Source organism: Centruroides sculpturatus, unplaced genomic scaffold (assembly GCF_000671375.1).
Source record: "Centruroides sculpturatus isolate CEXI.00-Female unplaced genomic scaffold, Cexi_2.0 scaffold2151, whole genome shotgun sequence".
Taxonomy (NCBI): Eukaryota; Metazoa; Arthropoda; class Arachnida; order Scorpiones; family Buthidae; genus Centruroides; species Centruroides sculpturatus.
This window is the reverse complement of record NW_019386243.1, coordinates 14,698-39,194: the sequence shown is the minus strand read 5'-3', so window position 1 is coordinate 39,194 and position 24,497 is coordinate 14,698. Positions and strand designations below refer to the sequence as shown.

Here is a 24,497-nt window from a genome sequence, read left to right as displayed (position 1 = left end):
TGTGAGAAATATGGCTTAAGTCTATCAAAGTGGATTACAAATGTCTTATCCTTTGAAGTTTCTCCTAACTCCGCGGTTACAGGACCTAGGATCCGGGTGATACGAAAAGGACCTAAGTACTTGGGGGAGAACTTGCCAAATTTTCTCCCACGATGCTTTCGCAACACCCACACTCTTTGGCCTACTTCAAACCTCCGCGCCTTCCTTTTCAAGTTACATCTCCCCCTATTATCTAGATTTTGGTGCCGACCCCTTAAATATGCCTGATTCCTAAGTACGGTTAATTTTTCCATTATTTCCTTCCTATGGTCGGAAATACTCGTAGTAGTTTGTGTCCCTGTGGGGAACACTTCGGGTATCCGAGGATCGAAGCCTAAAAGGAGGAATGCGGGGGATTCACCGGTTGAAGAATGGGTCGCGTTATTATAGGAAAAAGCCGCTTGGGCAATATACTGATCCCAATCCCGATTCCTACCTCTCGATAACCGGGCTATTATTCCGCAGATCGATTTATTAAACCTTTCACACACTGAATTCGCACACGGGCGGTAAGCAGTGGTGACTTTGCGTGTAATACCTAAGGTTTCACATAAATCATTGAATAATGTGGACGTGAAATTTGCCCCCCTGTCCGAAATAATCACTTCGGGGCACCCATAACGGCATATAATACGTTCGAATATAACATCAGCGATGACCTTGGCTGTTTGATCCCGAAGAGGGATAACTTCCGCATATCTCGTGAACACATCGATAACCGATAGGATGTATCTATTTCCGCTGTTTGTTACAGTTAAGGGACCGATAATATCTATTGCTAATTTTTGGAAAGGGAAGCTTGCTACCTCCGTCTCTTGAAATGGCTCCTTTCCACGATGGAGATTGAATCGCTGGCAAGTTTTGCAACTTTTTATAATGGACTTAGCTATGGCATGAAGGTTTTTAACATGATAATGTCTGTCAACTAACTGACTCGTCTTTTCAGCACCTAAGTGCCCTCCCATGCCGGACTCATGGCAGGCCCTAACTACCTCCCTACTCATACCTTTGCCAACACAAACACGCTTCCACCAGTATAAATTATACCGACCAGGCTTAACATGGACCAATACCTCACCATCAAGTTGATATTCCGGTTGGATGGTTCCCTTAACATTAACGAATTCTCCCTTCTGACGGTCGTTCTCCAGCCCCCTTCTGACAGTCCGGTTGGATGGTTCCCTTCTGACAGTCCGGTTGGATGGTTCCCTTCTGACAGTCCGGTTGGATGGTTCCCTTAACATTAATGAATTCTCCCTTCTGACGGTCGTTCTCCAGCCCCCTTCTGACAGTCGTTCATGGTACTTAAGAATTCATCCTCTTCCTGAGACTTTATAACCTGTTGGTACAAATCCCCATTTTCCTCACTCGAACTGTAGTTCATGGAATCGTGCTGGGAATTGGGGCTTATTGGGCGCGACATGAGGTCAGCTACAGGGTTATTCTTCCCTTTAATATGCGCCACTATAATGTTATAGTTAGACAACTCGATTGCCCACCTCATTAGCCGATCATTTTGATTATTCATATTCCTAAGATATGATAGGGGTTTATGGTCAGAGTATACTTTGACATCATGACCCAATATAAGGGATTTAAAATGTTGTAGGGATAGAATGATGGCTAGGCACTCTTTCTCAATGGTGGAATAATGCAATTCCGGTCCTCTAAATTTCCGGCTAAAATATCCTAATGGGACTACGCCTTCATCTCGTTGCTGGCCGAGGACTGCTCCTGACGATCGATCAGATGCATCAGTATACAAAACGAATGGGGATGAGAAATCGGGGTGTGCTAACAACGGGGGGGTTGGATAATACTTCCTTAAATTTTATAAAACTTGCCTGGCAATTCTCATCCCATGAGAAGGGCTTTCCCTTTTTCGTCAACTCTGTTAGAGGTAATGCTAATTTGGAGAAGTTAGGGATAAAGTTCCGAAAAAACCCCACCATCCCCAAGAAACTACGAACGTCCCTAACATTCCGAGGTGGGTTACCTTTCTTGATAGCTTCTACATTACAAGGGTCCGGGTAGATTCCTTTTATCCCAATCACGTGGCCAAGGTATTTGATTTCTTCCACCCCGAACCTGCTCTTAGTAGGGTGGAGTTTCAGATTAGCGTCATATAATATTTTGATTACTTGATCGATGAGTCTTAAGTGTTCCTCTAGGGTAGGAGAGAAAAGGATGATATCGTCCTGGAAAACATAGCAGTTTACGCCTATGAATGGGGCAAGGAGGCGCGACATTCAGTACTGGAAGAAACTACCGCTATTTTTTCCTCCTTGAGGAATCCGTGTTAACTGATATTTAGCCCACGGCGTGGTGAAGGCGAATATGTGTCTTACCGCCGGGTCTAATGGGATCTGGAAATACCCCGACTTTAAATCAATTACCGAAAAATACCTACTCCCATGGAAGGTGCTTAGGATCTCGTCAACTCTAGCTAAAGGGAACATCTGGGGCTTCGTAATCTCATTGACCTTGCGCAAATCTAGGGTCATCCTGATTTCGCCTGAATCCTTCTTTACAATATGAATAGGGGAATTCCATTCTGAAGAACTCCTCTCTATAATTCCCGCCCTTAAGTAGGAATCAATCAACTTTTTTAGATCCGCCAGATAACATTGGGGTATACGGTATTGCCTGACATTGACTACACGGGTGGTGTCTATTTCGGGTTTATGGGTAAATAATTTTGTACCTTCTAAATCTTCGATCGATTCGGCAAATAGACCAGGATACCGGTTGAGTATGCGGGTTACTTGGTCACCACTATTCGACATAGGTGTTTCCGGAGATGGGGACTTAGACGATATCCTGCTACTCAAACATTCGACTGAGGACCTCAGCGGATTCTTCGCCGGCTTTGACAAAAATTCCTGCTTGATATGCTCGCTCGCACTGGCTATCAGGGAAGGGAACTGCTCCATGACATCCATCCCAATAATACCCTCATATTCTAACTTGGGGGGGAAACTCCATACAACAACAACGGATCGGGACTGTCATACCATTATAACTCACAACTAAACTCAAAAACTGATCACATTGCGTGATCACACCATTAATGCCCCTGATACTAGTTACTCTGTCGTTAGTCATGGCGCTGTTAATTTCCGGCCGACTCTTCCTGCGGATGAAACCCAAGTCGATCAGGGACTTCTCGGCTCCCGTGTCTATTAGAAATCTCAGGTTCCCGGTTCTCATGCTACCAATTATTAATGGGAGTCCCTTTTCAGACAACATAAATTTGGTCAGATTAACCACCGGACCAGGAACTCTATGCTGACCGTTGTGAAGTTCCTGTCCTAGTTTAAAGCATGGCTCTTATGATTTGGACTTCTACGGGCAAGATGATTCGGGCTATCGCAAATAAAGCACCGGCGGCCTGAATGGTCGCGCCTATCTGGACGGGTTTTGACTAGCTTCGTCACGACTTCGATAAGGGATTTCATACCTTTTTCTAAACTTGCTAAGCGATCGTCATCTCTGTGGAGCATCACAGGATTAGTGCTCTCTTTTCCCTCCTCACACTGTTGGTCACCGTGGGCATTGTAACCTATATTTCTAATCTCCCGTAAGCTACCACATTCTCTTTCTACGCGTTCCTCTCTCTCGGCCCATTCGAAGGCCTGTTCTAACGTCTCAGGTTCGTGGCGGCACACATGACAACGAATATTCTGATGTAGACCCCTAATAAATCTTTCCTTAATGGCGTCATCCTTGAACGAGACGACCGTACGATTTTCCTGGATGGCCCTGGACATTACTGTCTTTGTCCTAACAATATAATCGCTAATTAATTCTCTCCCTCCTTGCTTTATATTCAACAATTGATCCAAATGCCCTCTTTCTCTACCTTCATACCTCTCATAACATTTTATCAAATTCCGCTTGATTTCTCCGAAATCTGGCATGGGGGTTTGCTCTAACAAACACATAAACGTATTTAACGGATCTCCCTTCAGTTTAGCTTGTAAAACCGCAACTTTAACATCATCCCCCCACTTTGCTAGCCGCGCTACGTTATCCATCGTGCGGAAAAACTGAATTACATTAACACTATCATTCGGGGAATTTGAGAAGGTAGGAATCATTCCCAAAAACCCTGTAACCACAATGGGAAGATTCTCAAGTTTGACTCCTCCATTATGCTCCAAAACTTGCTCGTCCTGCTGGTCCATTACTGAATAAGATAAATATACAGCTACCTTAAATCTATACAATACTCAACTTCGAAGATCGATCTGAACGAGAGTTCTTTTTATAACGGGCATCCTGTCGCGGACGCCATTGTGAAAGGTTAAGGTTGTACGAGACAATTATTCCAACAAATACTAACTAAACAATAGTTTATTACAACCAGAATTAACAGGTAATACAGTGATGCCCGTCAGAGACACATACACAGATAGATATATATAACAAGTCTCTGTTCTCGTTCGGATTCTTACAATGAGTTGTTCTCACGATACGGATTCTAATTACTAACTTATAACTAACTAAACCTAACACCACACTAAGGAGAGGAAAATGAAGGAAGGAAAAGTATACTGGTATTTAGCACAGGAGGTCCTGATTGTGGTTTCTGATGATTGTGGGGATTTTGTCGATCGACATTGGAATATCCAACATTCCTGGTATGATAATTGTCACTTGGGTTTTGTAGACCACTATTTCTTATTGGGCAAGTCACTAGTCCTTCTCTTTTCTTTTAGGACTACTCGATACTCAGCACGTTCGGCTCGTTCTTTGTCCTCGAGGTCCGACTTAATGTCCCGACGATACTTTCGCGACCTCTTCTCTTCGTCGCCCGGGCAAAAAGTGTCTTTCTCACCCCTTTGTTCTCCTTCTGTACCTTACGGGCAGGGCCACTTCCTGTTCATGTTGATAAGCCACCAATCAGGACCCACGAATTTCCCGCTCCTGTCGGGTGACCGGAAATGGTCATTAGCAGAAAGAAGAAGAAGGAAAGGAAAGAACAAAGAATTCTAAATCTAAATACTATAACTATGTACATACAAAATGGCGGACAGCCACAATTCCATAATGACAATTGTAACATCTTGATAGCTAGATAGCTATAGCTGGCATCCCATCTAGTCTCACAAATGCTTGATGAATGATAAATTTGGATGTGGCAGCCAAAGAAGTGTGAAGACATTCTTAGGGAACCCTAGCTATTTATGGTCAAGCATTTTCTTGCTGTAAAATGACTGTTTGCAGCTCTGCTGTGAAAGCAACACATGAGAGTACAGGATTTCCTGAATGTACCACTGTACCATCAATGTTTTTTGAACTATTATTAAGGATGATTGACTGCCATATGAGATTGCTCCCATATAACAAGCACACCAACAGTAGGGAGAGTGTGCTGTTCAACAGTAAAAACAGGATTGAAGCACTCACCAATTAGACAGAATTGGAATTCGTATTTAAAGATAATAAACTGTCTATACTCCTATGTAATGGCATCATTGCAAATGAACCTGACAATCTTATGTAATATATAAGATCATCAGGTTGACACAAAGACAAATATGCACATATAATATATGTGTCACAAAAACAAGCTTGTGTCACAAAAAAAATACTTTGTGTCACAAAAACAAGCCTGGTGTTTGAAGATCTCTAAACAACAGACACAATAGGATACTGTGATAGCACTTTAAAGGTACTCTGGCATTATTTACCATGTGATCAAACCATAACTGTAATCATTTATATATCTGTCTGAGTCATAGCTGAATGCCAAGTTTTGCAGTAATTGGACAATTTTATCTGTGTATGTAAATTTTTTTGTCAGCAGATGTCTTATGATCTTCAAGATTCAAAATTTTATGCCAATGGGTGTTTTTGGACATAAATATTATTAGATGTATTATTCACAGATTATTTTTTTAAATAATATTTGAAAATTTCATTAATCATATTTTTAAAAAATTACTGAAATATATAACTACTGTATTTGAATAAAAAATAAATATTGAGTAACAAAGATAATTTAGGTGAAATGCATTAAAAGTTTAAAAAAATGGCAAAAATTATTCTTGATTTGTCTTTCATTTAGTTAAAATCACATTTTATTAGTTCTATTTTATTTTCTGAATAAAATTATGTGGAATTTATTCATTGTTTCTTGAACCTCTTGTATTTTTAGTATTTAATTGAGATTCTTTTATATACAAGGGTTTCAAAAGTAGGTATACAGTTGTTATATTGGAAAAAAATCATACGGGGAGAAAATAGGAAGAAAAACCATTTATTTTTATGTACAAATTAAATCACAAATAAGGAATACAAACTAATAAATGATAATAAAAATAATAATAATGAATATCCACAAAAAACCTTTATCAGTGTTGTGTTCATTACAATATCCACTAAGGTTTTCGACCTAGGTGGAGGTCGAAAACATTAGTGGATATTGTAATGAACACAACACTGATAAAGGCTTTTTGTGGACAGTTATTACTCAACACAGTGTTACAGTTAGAAGATGTTTTGTGTTAATAATAATGAACATCAAACATTTGTATTTCTCAGATTCTCAACTGTATACCTATTTTTGCATCCCCTGTATTTCTTCAGAGCTCTTGTAATTTCCTACAGTTTCAAGAACATCAGCTAAATTTCAATAATTAAATATCTAATAACTTAAATATTTATCTTTTCATAGTGTGCCAGTGGATGATGATTCACAGTTCAAACAACTTATGTATGCTATTGAAACTGCAGTAGTTCAGTGGACATCACAAGTCAATGAGATCATAGAAAAAGATTCTGACCCTGCAATATTGCATGGAAATCTTATAGAACCTAAAAATGAATTAATATTTTGGAATCATCGCTATAAAAATTTGAAATATATATATCATCAAGTAAAGTATAATACATATCTATTTTTATATTATTTTTCTATACAGTATGTACATTTTTATTATAAAAATGCATATACTGTACATTTGGCTTATACTGTAATTTCGAGCAGATAATCTTAGTAACAATACTCAATTCCATTTAAAGTACTTAAAACAATACATTGTATTTAGTAACATAGGGGTTTCTTGCTTTGTTGATTATGTAAAGAGTGATTAAAGTCATATTAGGACATTCTTAACTTCACCATTTATGCAAAATGATAGCTCTGGAGAGAGTGGCCACAGAGATGGACTTTGATTTACATTAAAACTTATGTGGCTTCATAGAGGAATTTTATGGGTGGTCACAGAAGTGGAGTGGCCACAATGTAAGGTTTACCAAACTAAACTTTACTAATGAAAAGATGAAAATAAGTTGCAGTAAACAATTTATTTTCATCTTTTCATTGGTAAAGTTTAGTTTGAATGTTCTTTGTCATGAATATCAGTTTAGTTAAAGCTACCTAATGGCATGGTGCAAAAACAGGAAAATAGAATTATATTGTCAATGTTGTCACATATTAGGATCTTGTGGGTTGCTGATTATTCATGACTGATTTAATTCATTTTAGATGCAATTATAATTATAAAATAAGTATTAATAATAATAAATGCTAAAATAAAGTTGGAAAAATTTAATAGAGAATAATTTTAATATTAGTGTGAGAACCTGGGAAATGTTTAAATAGTAAAAAAAAATTATAAATTTTGACATAAAATCAAAGTAAAAATTTTAGTGAAAAATTAGATTTACCTTATAAATCTGAAAAACAGAAAGGCAAAATTTTATCGACTTCAGCATCTCTCTTTCATTTTCTCTGATTCAGAGGATGTTGAAGTTCCTGCTAAATTGAAAGTTAGTCAGAAAATGATTGCATCAGGAACAAACCTGATTGGTCATCAAATTTCTAATAAAAAGGGAAGTTACCTTTAGCCCAGGCTGCTTGTAGTCACACTAACAGCCAAAGCTTTAGCCATGCAATAACCCAGTGTCAGAAGATACTAATAGTTCCTGCCTGATGATAGGTCTCCAGCTCAGAGTCAAGTGAAAGTGCTACATTAAAAGAAGACAAGATTCTTATGATGTCCTAGGTAGTTTATTTATCTATGTAAGCTCTCTCATTCGGCAGCCATACCCCAAGGTCTTAACCAACTGTCAGACTCGTTACATTTGAGGTTTATTTAGCTTTTATTATATGTCTCACTAATATATTCAATATTCTATGTATATACTTTGTATGTGTAAAGCAGAATATATATAAAAAAATAGTTAGCTTATATTAAAGGGAATTGTCCTGCTTCCATTCTCCCGAATGGAAGCAGGACAATTCCCTTGGACATCCTCTCCTCCACTCGACAATACAACATGACCCTCCATACTCAATATTACCCCTCGATATTGCCACTCAGATCGAGTCAAGCTTTCCCACATGCATGAGAAAATAAAAGATAGTTTATAATCATGAGTTAGGGCACGAACTTTGAATTACTCTTGCTGGTGTCAGGACTGACATAGAAAGCGATCTCATGATCTTTAGTCTTCCTTAAGTTTAAGTAAAGATTTCATGACCATCCTAGATAGTGGGTCTTATAGACCGTGATCTCACATTATTAATAACCCATCCAATGTGACAAGTTTGAGAATTGATTATTCAGCTTTTAAATTTAAATTTATTTTACTACTATTTTCAAATTTAAATATATACAAAAAAAATTTGAATTAAAATTGGATTTGAATATTTTATAACATTAATTTTAAATACAAATTTCAAGGAGAATGACATTAGTTTGAATTATTCAATTATTCAAATTAATCAAATTTGGATTAGTCAGATTTGACTGTACAAATAAGTAGTCATTTAGTATTTAATTTTATATATATGAAATGGTTATTTGATTAAGTGAAAATTAAATATAAAATTTAAAAATATATTTATTATTAAATACAATATATCTAATTTTAACTTTCATAAAAATATAAATATGAATATACCTGCAGATGCAGGATTATGGAATTTTCAAGAATTATTTAATAAATATGTACATTTACCATTTCAGTTAAGTCAGTCTCGTGTACAGAAGATGGGAAAATTATTAGAAATTACTGAAAGTTGTTATTTACCATCTTTTAAAAATATGATAAGGAATGTAGTTGCAGGTAATTTTGAAAATTATAGAATTATTTTTACAGAAATTTCATTGAATATTAAGAAGAAAAAGTATTCTAAGCATATTTGCAAATATACAAATATGTTCAGAATGCTTTTAGTAGTTAGGTTAATTATTAAATATAAATTAAAGTATTGCTCTTTAGAATTCTTGATTAAGTGTACATTTAATTGTGCATAAACCAAATCTTCATTCAGATATACAAATATAAATATTCATATAACTTTTAAATTTGTTCTCATGTATTTTTAAGCATATTTAATTTAAGAATTTATATACATTAACTTAAAAAAATAATGAACATAATCATCAAAGATATTTGAGAAAAGCAAAATTGAAATGAATAAAAATGTTATTAAAAATGTTTAATTTAAATACTTTAAATTTATTTATATGTGTCAGGTTGAAATTATTGTTAATGTTCTTATTATGCAATTATTTTCATGACATTGATAAATGAGCTACTCATTTGCCAAATTGATTAACTCCATAAAACAAAAAGTATAAAAATTGATAATATAAATTACTTTTTAAAATTCCTTTTAAACTTTAAATAAACATTGTAGAATGTATTTTTATATATTGTTACATTAAACTGTGCCTTCATATAATGATATATAAATTTAGTTACGTGATAAAATGTAAAAATAATGAAGATTATATTAAGAATTTACAAATGGAGTTCATCAATTTGGTCTGTGAATGGCTTAAATATTAAAGCTAATCAGATTTAATATTACATGATTATATTTGTTACATTAACTTTTAACTAGTAGTTAAGCCTGGCATTGCATAGTAAAAAATAAGTACAAACATTAAGATTATTAGATTATTTCATACTTCTAATCCTTCTATTATATTTTATTTTATTATAGTATTTGATTTATATAACTACAAACATTATCTTATGTAAGATTTTATCACATCAAGTGCCCAACCTAACACATTTTTAAAATGTGTTAGATTGGTCACTTGATGTGATAAATCCTTATGTCAGATAATGTTTATAGTTATATAAATAAAATACTATGATATAAGAAATATTAAAAACAAAAAACCACATAAAGATTTTGGTTATTATAGCCTATCATTGTCACATTTATCGCAATACTGGGATGGTATGAAATGGCACAAGTTCATTGGTCAAGTAGACAATAATTAAAAATGTGACATATTAAATTTTTTAAGATATCATATTTTTTCTAATGTTAGCTCTAACAAACTATTTCATTCACAGTCGAATGTCAAATGGTAAGCTGCCAATGAATCAAATTTTACAAAAACAGACAAGCTATTTAAACTTGACACCTTTAAAAAAAACATATTTTGTGCTTGCCAGTAACCTTGTATTATATAATTTTCCTATTCAAATGCCACTATACTGCTGGGTCTGATAGGAAGAGGGGACTGTTGCAGATGAAGGATAGCTAATTCAACCAAAAGTAGTAGTTGTCCTCCTTCTGGGAGAGAGGATGGTCAACAACTACTACTTGATACCAGTCTACTGTTAATATTTGAAAAGTGATCTGTGTTGGATAGGTTCTGACAGCCTTGCATGTGATCGAAGTTACTAAACTTAATGTTCAAAAGACTTCATATAAGACTTGTTTAAATAAAACAAATCTTGTAAAAATGTGAGAATAATTGCTTTTATGTGATCTAAACGAAAAAAAAAAAAACAATGAAGCCAGGTTGAAAAAGTAAAGATCAGTAAAAACATTTAAGGTTTGAAAGTTGTGGCATAAGAATAGTGGAAGCAGATTTGACAGTAAGACTCAACATGTGAATAAGGTATACATTACACAGACTACAACTACAGGAAGTTTTGGATGAAGAAAAGTCATTATGATAATAAATAGGAAAAATAAACATCAGCATAGAAAAAGACTTTGAGCTATACTTTGTGCCTTAAAATTGTTGCATGTACTGTACATTAATTTGACTGAATGTTAGAACATCTTTAAACAGAATCAGTGAAAGAAGTTTGAAGCAATAGGTTTATGAGTTAATAAAGGGAGATGAAATCGGGAGGGAGTGGGGTGTCCAGGTTTCCTGGTAGTTAAGCATGTCCTCATAAATATCGCGTTTATAGAAAAATTATTAGAAATAGTTTGGCTTATTTGGTTACAGGAATGCAACACGTGAGTAATCTGCTGAGAAGTATGCAACTCATGAAGACTTTTATGTAAAGCTGGCCCCAATTTACGTTACTAACATGAGGAAACCCCAGAAAACTCCATATGGCCAGTCCCTTAAGGACTTATCCCGAGATATCTCGGGCAAGTTCTATAGCGTTACATAAAATTCGGGTGTTTGGACCGCCTAAAAAATTTTTGTTTTTTTATTTTTGGAATGTTTTTTAAGTCTCCAAATTTTTTCAAAATTTTTATCGCGATTTTAATTTACCTTTAATGACGCACGATTCACGCTTAATTGCTTTTTAATTGTTTTTTAATGGGAGTTTGATATCAAATTTCATTCATCGTTCTAAAGTTGTAGTGCACGGATTTTCCTTCGGTAAAGTTATTTAAAGCTAGTTTCAGATGTCAAAAACCACCTCCAATAGTTTTTTAATTTTTTTAATTAATAGATTTTATTATATATACGTTTAATTAAGTCGGGGGTCGGAAATCGCAATTAAAATTTTAATTTTTTAAAAATATTTAAAAATATACGGCCAGCTAGTATTCACCCTACTATAAACCCATCGCCTCCCGAGACTTCTATGAGAATGTCCCGGAAAATCCAACTCCAGCTGTGTTCAATGTCATCCAGCTGTGTAAACAATGACTCATCAGCGTCATATTTCACAGAAAGGCAAGACAAAGGAAAAAAAAAATTTGAAGCTTTTTCTTCAAAATTAACGCATTTCTTTCGTTTTTTTCAGTTTTAAGTATTTTTTATGTTTAATTACATTAATATCAAAAATTGGAAAGTCTCAAAGGAGTTAAGTGAACCCACAACTGACTACCAGTGTTTGGTGATTTTGTCCACTTGGTTACTGGAGGGTACTTATTTGGCTGCAATTTGAAAAACTTGTAGACCTATAAATTTTCACTGTTGTCCATCTCCAGAACATAATAGATAGTTAGATAGATGAAAGCAAAACCAGATATGGAAAGTGTAAGAGCAAGAGGACTGGATTAACTATATAATTTCTGATTTATACTGCAAGACAAGTTATTTCAATTCAAAAATTTTTCTCTGAATGAAGTTAGATATATAACTGGCATGACTCTTGTTAACAGGAAAAGTATGATATACAGGGACAAAACACTACTACATTCCATGCAGGCAAGTGCTATGTGCTATCTGTTGCAATAATGGCATATCTATTTCACTGTATGTTATTCTTGCAGTAATTCAGTGAATATATTATATCAATATATTTTTTAAAATTATATTTTTTTGCAAGAATTATGTTTAGTTAATTTTGTTAAATTTATTGTCAATAGATGGCACTACATGTAAAGCCAGCAATCAAATGTAGACGGAAATTAATCGATATATAGAAATCCAATTGATAATTTTGGGTGAGACGTACATCATGATCTTAGTTGAAGTATATGAATGTAACTTCCGAGTTTTGTAGCAATTGGTTCAAATGGCCTAAGCATGTTTAGAAAAAATAAACATCCTCATTTATATACAATACATAGATTATTGCATGATATCTTCAATGCACTGATATTCATACTAGTATAATTTTTTTATACTTTTTTCATTATTGTTTTCCATCAGTTTTTATTCTGATGTAAAATTTGATCATTGAAGAAATTCCAAACTTTTGATTTGGTTATAAAAAATATAGTCTAAATCACATCTTAGACTAATCTCAATGCTATTTAACTGTTGTTAAATGTTCAATCATTCAATCAATCAATTCTTTATTGCATTACCCCAGTTTGTTACAAGAGAGTTAAATTATAATTTAAAAGTAAAGTTAGTAATATTTTAACAAATTAATATAATAGCTTAGTACAAGATAATACAAAATAAAATATATAATAATAATCAAAATTTGAAAAATACAGTAAATTAATTATATCTTTTCAGGATTTAAATCTCATCAAATACTTTTTTCTATTTGCTTCAAATTTCAGACAGTTAAAGAATATACAATTCCAAGTTTCATACACTTGCATACTACTACTACAAATTCTTTCAGAATCTATTATTAGTCTACTATTACACATCAGAATGTAATTTTGACCACATCTCAGTTGAAGAATTAATTGTTTTGCATAATAATTTATGTCCATACATGAATAATCCTTGCACATAAAAATTGTTTTAATACTACAGTATAATTGATAATGCATGTTTTCCAACAAAGACCAATCTTCTTGCATGCTTTGTTCACAACATACTTTTAGAATTAATGATTGATAGCTTTCAATTTAGTTATTTTATTTAAAAATTATAAATATTCTCTACAGGAGTAGCAGAAGCACAAGATATAAGCTTTCATCTAAAACCATTAGAGAGTCATTTATTGAAATTTGAACAAACAGATTTTAAGGATATTATACCTGCCATTTGCATTTTAATTCAAATTATAGGATTGTGTTGGGCACGATCTGATTATTTCAGAGCTCCATCTAGATTAATTATATTGCTCCAGAAAGTTGGAAATAAATTAATAAATATGGTAAATATGAATTCTTTTAATTTATTTTATTTACTTATTATCTTGCTATGTAATTAACATCAAATGATGATCAACCAAATTATTGGGCTATTTTTGGGCTACATTAATACGAGGTGGTGACATATCTGCCTGCCTCTAGTAATATTAATTAGTACAGTGATACCCCGAACTTACGTGATAGGTGGGACCGAGCGATAACTGCGTAAGTCAAATTCACATAAGTTGGGGTATAATTTCGCAATTTGTGTAAAATCCAAGTTGGAGGTATGTAAGCTAATAAATGTTCTCGTTAATCTTATCTCATCTTTTGATTTATTCACGGTTACAAGAAATCACCACATAGAGTCTCTCAAGTCTCCGTAGATATAAAATACACAGAAATAAATAACACAAAATAAGTTGTAGCTATGCGTGCGACACGTCTGAACATGTAAGCTGAACAATAGTGTGGGGGAGTGAGTAATCAAGAGTTGCCTGGTGCTCAAACAAAAGACGATTCAACGAGATTTGAAAATCGCGTAACTCCGGGTTCGTGTAAGTCGGGGTAGCGTAAGTCGAGGTATTACTGTAATTAATTGTTAGCATAGTTCAAAAATAGCCCGATAATTCAGTTGATCATCAATAAAAAACTGTTGAGTATAAAGTACTGCTATTTTTAAGTTTTTGTTTACAGTACTTGGTAAATACTATAAATACATAAGTTTATCATTGACTTCATTATTATCTTATTTTGGAGTCTTATTTTGAGATATGCCTTTATGTTTTGCTAATAATTAAAAGCTCTCTGATTTAATGAGATACTCCTTTTAGAATTAAGACATAACTTGAAAGGTCTGCTGGTGTGATCTGTCATTAATTCCTTCAACCTGATGAAACTATTAATGCAGATTCCTGTTGTACAGAACTGCAGCAAATGCATGAAAAACTATGCAAGTACTCAGCATTAGTCAATTGATAGAAAGATGCTCAGGTGCAAGTAATTTTTTGTGGCCCCAAAATACAAATATCCCCCATATAACAGGGTAGTTAGGTTCAAAAAATGTACCATGTTATGCAAATCTGTGCTATATGAAACAAAGGAGTAGTACAAAACATAGGGTGCATATACTTTTCATTTCAGATGGATCGATCTTTAAGTTCAGATCAGTCTTTGTCACATGCTACAGATCGCTTTTGTCATGTGTATTAGTTGGTGAAAGTATATAAGTAGGATCAAATTGTATTTACTCTGTGAATAAAATTATTCACATAATTGCAAAATGGGAATGTGCACACCATGCACTTTTACCATACAATCTTGCAAAACTGTCTTAATACTTATTTTTTCATCTAAGTTTATTGGATATTTTAATAATTTCTTTACTTACCATTTATTAAGTTTTAAATACTTTTCATTATTGACAGCTAAACATATTTCTTTGCTGTCAATTAATAGCTTGACTTTAACCATGGAGGTTGCCATCTTTAATTTTTTTTTATCTGATCCAAACGATCCTACCCTCTGCTCAGATTAATTTAATCCACATGATTCTATATGACATTTGTATATGCAGATAGAGATTGATCAGATCACTATAGTTTGCTTTTATACAGGAATTGAACATTCAGAGTAATCTTGGATCAGTTTGATTCCAAATGTATATGCATCCATAGAATTAAGTTCAAAAGTTAGCAAAAATATTACTATTCTTTTTTATAATGAAGAGAAATATGCTTATTAAAACAATCAATAATTACTTAACAACAGGGCCATGTGGTAGATTTTCTCAATATGATGCAAGTCTTTAAAATGCTACCCGTTAAATGTTTTTTATGCTGCTCCTTTATGGTGCCACCTGATGCGGCCGCCTCTCTGTATAGTATGGCATGGCACAGCTCTGCTTAATAATCAGAATCATAAGTATTACATGTTAATATTAATTTTTTCTTTACTGATAGACACTGTTAAATGAAGACTTTTCTGTTTTGGTAAAATATTGTCATCATTTGAATTTTTCTGTTTACCTTAATCTGAAGTATCAGCAACATCTTGACTTTTCTGTATTTTTAAAAAATAAAATCTGATATTTTCATTTGCTTGCTTTGATGAAGAGATCTTTAAAAATTTAAGCTTTTTATATAATCATTTTTAATTTAATCTATAAAAACAAAACACAATGACAATCTTTTGGATTCATTAGGGCACTATCACCAATATCAGTCATACCTGGTTTATAGAAAAGCAAGAATAGGAAGCTAGCACAAGGAAGAAGAAAAATTGTACAATCAGTTCTTGTTAAAGAAAACCGAATGAAAAGCATAAAACAATATTGAAATTTTCAATATTCTAAAATCTACTACCAAAACCAAATAACCTGTACAAAAAAAAGGTGATAGAACTAATATTTTTGCCTGTGTTGAATGGACATCATCAGGTTAAATGACTCCACAGCTATTAAAACAATAAGAGATTGCTGTACAAGTGTGAAGAGGGGAGGTGACCTGAGAAAGAGAGGGGTAGAGCAGTTTACAGTTTAAAGAACGACTTCCATGCAGGAGGAAGAAATCTACATCACGCTGCCATTAACTTCTGTAATATATATTCCTTCCCCCTGGGTGAAAGTTGTTCTTTGAACTGTGAATTCACTATCATCTCTCCCTCCCTTTCTCTTTCTTACGTCACCTCCCCTCTTCACATTTGTACAGCAATCCCTCATTTTTTTAACAGCTGCAGGGTCATTTATCCTAATGATACCTGTTCAAGATGTGAAAACATTAGCTCTATCACCTTTTTTCTGCTGGTTATTTCATTTTTGTGACTGTTTATATCAAATTTACCCAGTTGTGAGTGGTTGTGTTTTATTCTAAAATCCATGGGTAAATATGAGACAACATGCGTACTTGCTTGAATAAAAAATATTGAATAACAGTGTTTGCTCTTAAAAATTTTGACATTTTGTATGGGGATATCCCAAATTCTCAAACCATGTTAGAGCGAAACTGTGTTGTAGGAGGGATATCTGTATTTCTCAACTATAATAAAGCCTAACTTATTTTCACTAAAAATTAATAAAGAAAATAGAATAAAAATGTATTCCAGAAATGTCTGTGAAGTTTGTCCCAGCATTATACAAAACTTGTACCATACATTTGTACTCATTATTCTAAGGATAACTATTCGGTTGAACGGTTGAAGGGATATATCTATTTTAAAATGTAGGGGCCAACTTCACACTAGATCCCACATTTTTTTATACTGGTACAAAACCTCTATTATTCATCTTTACTTATTAATCTGAAGATTATTCTCTAATAGTGCCTTTTTATACCAAATAGAGTTTAGGAGATATGGCCATTTTAAAGTGTAAAGCCTACATCATGCATGCACATTACATTGCAATGTTGTTTGTACTGCAAGATCAAAGTGAAGAGATCTCAAGTTAAATAACTGATATTCTGCATTCTGCAGTTTTTGAAATGTTTTCATAACCATATAAAACTATTGCATGCTGAATTCGAGATGCATCGATTTATTTTTTCTTTGTCAAATAGTGTATTCTAGATCAAATTATTTGAGAGAAATCTTGAAAAGAAAAAGATACCCCTTTTGTGCATTGTCTTCAGTTTCAATTACTGTAGAGGTCACCAAACTTCAGGTGGAATGCCTCTTTGCTTTGATTTATCTGGCCCATAAACATTTATTAAAATATTTACATAATTTTTTGAGTGTATAAAAACAAAAGTAATAATCAAAAACTACAATAAAAATGAACAATTACTTTTGATAGCAAAGAACATTAACTTTGAATTTCCTTCAAATTCATTTTTTTCAACTTGAGTATAGAGTACTTGAATATATAATCATCTGTTTCCACCAAGTTTAAAAGGACCTATATACTGATCTTCATGAGAAACTTTGGAGATCCCCAGTTTAAACAAAAAGATGTTCCTAATTTACTGGATTTTGTAATTTTTGTCAAATTTAAATAAATTTGTTTAATCACTTATTTGAAATTTAATATATAGGTGTATTAAGGAAATTCAAAATTTTATTTTTCCAAATATTTTAAAATATCAAAATTTAGCAAAAAGTATGACCTAGGTTTCAAAACTATTATTCAGTATTAATATGAATTTTAGGTAAAAAAGAAGTCACAAGGAGTTCTTCACAATTCTTTGATAGGTGAACAGTACTTATTAATATAATTACTGAAAATTAATATATAATCAGGGTAGTACTTACTTTACCCTGATTATATATTAATTTTCAGTTCCATATTCCACATCTGTAATAAAATCTGTAATTGAAGTTAAATTATTGTATTTTGTTTCTTAACTCCAAAAATTTGTTGGAAAATGTATGTAATATGCACATTAAGAGGATAACATTGCCAAATTTTTCCCTAATGGCTGAATTTAGAAGTAAAATTTTCCACAATAATTGAAATCACATGCTCAGGATGAGATATCACATTTGGTTGAGATTTGCCCAATAGTTTTACTACAGAGAGCTCTGAACATCTACTCTAATTATGGTCATCCTGTACATTACCTTGTATGAAAGTTTTAAATTACTGTATATTGCAAAGGATGTACAGTATTATGTAAATTTATTAGTATCAGTTTTATTGTTTTTGTTTAGTTTTATATTCTATATTACACTTTTAGAAGATTCAGTATAGTACTCTTTAAATACAGTTCTTTATGTCAATTTTTTCATAAGTGATCACTTCATTTGTGGCCAAAATTGTATATCTGAAAGTAGCCAGAAAAATGAGGTTTTACTTTACTTATATATTAAATTTAATAATTTTAAAATTAATGATTGATTTTTAATAATTTTTTTATATTTTTATTTTGTAGTGCCATGATTGGTTAGATCCATCCAGTATATTAAATTTGGATGTAGATGAAGCATATGATAAATTGGAATTTGCTTCAAAAGTTTTAAAAGACTTCTGTAATATATATCATGAATATTCTGATAATATGGAAAAATATATATCTGGAAATGTTGTTCAATCTTGGAATTTTTCTGATAAAAGAATATTTGAACATGTAAATAAATACTTAGAAAGAATTCAACTTGTAAAGGTTAGTTTAAAAATACAAAATTAATTTGATGATTTTTACAATTGCATTTTTTATTTAATTTTTAGTCTGCTCGTTTTTATTTCTTACTTTCCTGCATTATCTTTACAATTAAGATAATTTTTTCTTGTAACAAAATTGAATTTTAGATATAATCTTGTAATATTTCTTATGTAGCAGAAAAATTAGTACAAATGTAATAGAAATAGACTATAATACAAGTATAATATTTGTATTATTGTTTAATTACAGTACTTGTATATTAACTCTATTCAAAAGTTTTTTATTAAATAATAATGAGCACTAACTGCATAGTTAACTATTATAAAAGACAATGAAATTTAACTATTATTTAGTTATAAAAATAGTTTAAATTACTAGTTAACTACATAACTATTCAGAAATAGAAAAACAAAACTTTAGATTGGATTAAAATAACAGTTTTGTTTTTTATTTCATCCATATTATGTAACACTTTTACTTATATATATATTTTAAACTGATGTCTTAAGAATACAAGTATCCTTCAAATTTTCCATGTACAGTACATTACCTAGATAATAAATTTGTTCTGAAAAGGAAAATAGATGTTCCACTGCAGCACTACCAGTGAAAGTAGTGTTGTATTCAAAAAATTATTCTTTATTTACTAGTAGTTGTGTAACACACAAAAACAAACTTTATTATTTTTTTAAATTTCCAATTATACATGAAAATTCCTGCCATTTATGTCAATAAATAGAGTATTAAGTAATAACTTGATGCAAGTATAAAACAAAATAAAAATATAGGTATGTAACAAGCCATGTATTTTCTTACACGTGTGCATGGCAAAACATAGCAAAACCTGATTGGTTGTTTTTTTCTTTGAATTAAACTTTTATCAACTGGCAATATAAAAATTTTAAATGCTATAATTGCTCAAAAACAAGTAAAAACATTGAACCACACTTTTTGACTTTCACAAAAGTTGAAATGGTCTTCACAAAAATTAAAATGTGTATGCTCTGCTTAATAACTTACATTAGATTTATTATAGTGAGACAGCACTATAGTGAATTAAAAGGAAAACTAAGTTGGAGTAGTTGAAACTAAACAGGTAGTTAACTAGTAATTTAATTACTAAATTAGGACAGTAATTGTATGCAGTAATTAATTATATTGACAGTAGTATAATTACAGTTGAATCTTGTTTATGTGTTTTTCAAAAAAAACTGGGAAAAATATTATGTGAGAAAAACATGTGAGTGAAGCTAACTAGTTTTGAATTTTTTCAGAATGAATATAGTCATCATAAAAGTACTACAAACTAATACTACACACCTGACTTTATACTTAGCAAAGAAGTTTCAATTTTCTATGTGGATATGTTTGAACAACATATAAAAGGAAAATTAAAACAGTGTCAAATTAACTCCATGTATTTTTAAAAAGTTTACCAAGATTTATTTTTTGTTTGTTGTTTTGTTTTTTAATGGACTTGTATTGTATATATATGGTGTTGTTGTTTTATGTGAAACCTTACCACTAAATATGGAGTATATTACCTCCAAAAACCTCTAAGGATAGTTAAAAAAATATATCTTTTAAAAATCCTCTAAATTATTATGAGTTTCAAAAAATGTGTGTGAACAATCTAGATAATACTAGTAATCACAAATGTCAAATTCAAACTACCATTACAAATGTTAAACATTTTATTTAAATAATAACATGTCATTTTCTATTAAGATTTTAATATTAATCAGTTTCAAATGCCTTGCACCTGCGCTGATGTTACTTGCTTTTCATTTTGAAGGAACAAAATTTTAGCGGGTTTTGTTTTTTAATTTCAATTTATATTTAACATTCAAACCTCTAAATCTGGGTATGAAACTTTCAAAATGGCAACAACTGAGTATATGATACCAATTGTCTTCTTCCACTGAAACTCCAGTCATATGAAAGAATGAAGAGCCATTCTAAAGGTTAGCACACACTGACAATGAATAATGGAAATGAATTATAAATCAGAAACAATTTTGATTTGCAAATTGCTTCATGCTTTAAAATGTGGAAAGTGAAAATTTTCAACATAGACGGGCCAAATGATTTGCTAAATAGGAAAATTTGTTGGAAATAGCCTCACATTACATATCATTTATTCTACTTTTTGTATTTGATGGCAGTTCATTGTTAGTATGGATTAACACCTGAAGTAAATACATACTATGCTTTTTTACTTTTTTAATTATTACTTTAAATTTTTTTTATTACACTTACACACATAATGCATAAGTGAGAAATTGCTATAGGGTACCTAGAAATATGACATATAAGTATGAAATTATATAAATGAAAAACATATAATTGAAGTGTTTTGTAATGGAGAAAGTATCACGGAGGAAATATTTAACATATAATTGTAAGAAAAATATACAACTGAGAAATGCATATTTTGACATAAAGGTAACAAAATTTAATTTATTGAAGTTCAAAGTTATTAAAATTAAAATATTTTCAAATACTTCATTTTACAAGCAGTTTCAACTAAATTATAAGTAGAATATTTTCTTTTAGTATAAATATTTTATACTACTAAACATCTTTATTTTATTTGCAACATAAAAAGGTTAAGTCAAACTTCAATAACTCTATTTTAATATCCATTTCAATAATTTGGACTTTTTCAATTGAAGAAACCAAGAAACATTTTAATTTCTTCCATTTTCCATTTACTATTGTCTGTACAAATTAAATTATAATCAAATAATGTGTTTAAAATCTTACATTTCTGAAATTTCACATGTATAAACTATGATCTACAGATAGCCATTTTATTTTTCAATTCATTTTTCATTTTCGTAAAATTTTTTTATCAGAACAAATATATGGATATTCTATATAAAATTTGGCATGGAAAATTCTAAATGAAAAAAATGATAATGCAGTAGCTCCTCATTATATTGAGAATGTAGGGAGACAAACCAAAAGAGTGATATATCAGATGGCACAATATGAATGATGTATCTATCCATTATTGATAAATTGGTTTTATATTTAAAGACAAAAAATACTGTGATATATTTCAATGAGTGCTGTAATGAAGTATACAACAAGGGGCTATTGTATTATCAATACAAATAATTAATAAATAAAGATTATATTTTATTATAGATATATAGGCATAGATACAGATATATATAGATTATAATTTAATTACTATAATAAATAATAATAAATTAATTTTTGGAATAAAATATATTAAAATATTAAATCAATTTTCAGAATTATTTTCATATATGCCAAGAGTACAGCAAATTGGAAAAAGTAGAAATTGGTGGTGTTAGAGGATATAGCATGAGCTGCCAAATACAAAATATTTATGAAGAATTTGTTAATTGGATGGAAAATTTTTCAAAATCAACATATGATATTTTTGATGTGAATGATGATGTAAGATCATTATATATTTCATCATATATCATATCATAATATATTTATAAATGAATATTTGTATGATTTTCTTTAATTTAATTATTAATTAGATTAAAATTACAATTTTTAATTTAAAAAATTTTTTTACTTAATTAATAAGTTAACACATGCTTACAGTTTACACATGATTAATAATTAATAGTCATATACTATACTTACAAATGATAAAACGTCTTTATTATTATTAACACTTTTTACTCAACATCTCTGATATGTAGTATAGCTATTGGACAGAAGCTGGCTTTTCTGTTTCTCTTCTATATAATAGAAATGGATGATCTTATACAGGGTGTCTCAGTTAAACGTTTCAGAACTTCTATGATACCCCTCATAGAAGTTCTGAAACGTTTAACTGAGACACCCTGTACATCCCAACGACTTGGAATCATATAGCAATGCAGTGTCAGAAATGCTTTCCTGAAGCAGTGATGTACACAGAAACATCATAAAGAAGAAGACCATAAGTGAATATTCATTTTAATATTAAATGTACAAAAAACAAAAGGAATATTCGAAGTTTCTTCCACTGACTGCAATGCAAACCTCACATCTATGGTGCATGGAATTCCAAACATTCGAGAATAATCCAAGCTCATCTCAAATTTCTCTGGCAGCTACTGTGATTCTTGCAACCAGCTCCTCAGCATTGTCAACAGGGATGTTATGACATCCCTGTTGACAATAAACCAGTGTTTTCATATGCCCCCAGAAATAAAAATCAAGACATGATAGGTCTGGTGACCAAGTAGGCCAACGCACGGGACCACCACGTCTGATCCACTTTTGGCCAAATGTGACATCTACAATGCCATCTACCATGTCAGGAAAGCATTTCCGACCCCACATTGCTATATGATTCTGAGTCATCGTGATGCACCCTACCCCTCTTAGAAGTTCTGAAATGTTTAACTGAGACACCCTGTATAGTAAGGACTGGCTCGATAGGTTCCTGAATCCAAGGCTCTTCAAAACTCATGAATTTTTTATTAAAATAGTTCAGATAAATTTTTTATCTGAACTATTTTATGATGAGGATATCATATTTTATATTATGATTATTATGATGAGGATATATATTATGATGAGGATATCATAAAGATGGTTATTTCTGCTTCTATACTATATAATGGAAATGGATGCCCATATTATTTAGTGCTTTAGAGCAATGTTTCTCAACCTTTTTCTTATTGCAGACCAGTAAAATTATGGATAGTTTACATGAACCAGTAATTATATGCTACTACAAATTATGCTTATATATGCTTATCTAGAGTTACTGTACATAACAAAGTACATATAATAACTCTACATTACTATTTAAATGTCACCCATAATCAACTACATCAGAGTCAGTATGATCAAATATTTTTATGTGGACAATGAAATTTTTTCAAAGACTGTTTTAGTGTTTACTCTTTGCTGATCTTTATATAAAAGTCATATAAAAATACACACTGTTTGTGGAAGTCTTTCCAGCTAATACTACTTACATACATCCATTTCCTTTTGTTTCTACACAATTGCTTGTTTTTTGTATGTGTACAGTTATTTACTTTGCCACTATTGTTTATTTTAGTTTACTGTTAAATTTTATAAGATGGCTTCAAAAATTTTCTGGAATTTATTCATTTTAGAAAAATAGTTAACAATAAAATAAGTTACACTGTATATTCTTCAAAATAGTCAGTTTTAGTGGCTACACACTTTAGCAGAACATTAGCAGTTTTATGAACTTGCTAATGTTCATAAAACTGTTGGAAATAATCCTGAAACTCATTCTTTGATAGTTCTGTAAGATCTATTAAAGAATGCAGTGGTGGTGATATCATCAGAATTTTAAGTTAAAAGGGCAGTGTGAATCACTGTTCTTTTAACTTAGATTTTAAGTGAAAAAATAAGTAAAAATCTACAAGTCTACAGAATATTCAGGATGTTCTAATATTATTACAATATGCTATTGTATTTGGTTAAACAGTATCTAGTAAGATACTGTTTAACCAAATACAATAGCATATTGTAATAATATACTGTTGTACTGTTGTAATATATTGTAGTAAGATACTGTTTAACCAAAATGATAGAACATTGTCATGAAGGAGAACCCATATGTTTGTTTCATCTTTATGATTATTTTTTCCTTATTGCATTTCTCTGCTAATGAAGGATAT

General features: G+C 31.5%; 1 protein-coding gene across 1 annotated transcript in view; it reads left to right on the top strand.

Annotated features, from left to right (window-relative positions):
* LOC111614236 (dynein beta chain, ciliary-like) overlaps positions 1-24,497 on the top strand; it is a 37,583-nt gene that overhangs the window by 8,355 nt on the left and 4,731 nt on the right. Inside the window, exons 3-7 of the mRNA XM_023355617.1 lie at positions 6,722-6,923; positions 9,021-9,120; positions 13,571-13,782; positions 18,625-18,855; positions 22,120-22,287. Coding sequence (XP_023211385.1) covers positions 6,722-6,923; positions 9,021-9,120; positions 13,571-13,782; positions 18,625-18,855; positions 22,120-22,287 — 913 coding nt within the window. The remainder of the gene's footprint in view (positions 1-6,721; positions 6,924-9,020; positions 9,121-13,570; positions 13,783-18,624; positions 18,856-22,119; positions 22,288-24,497) is intronic.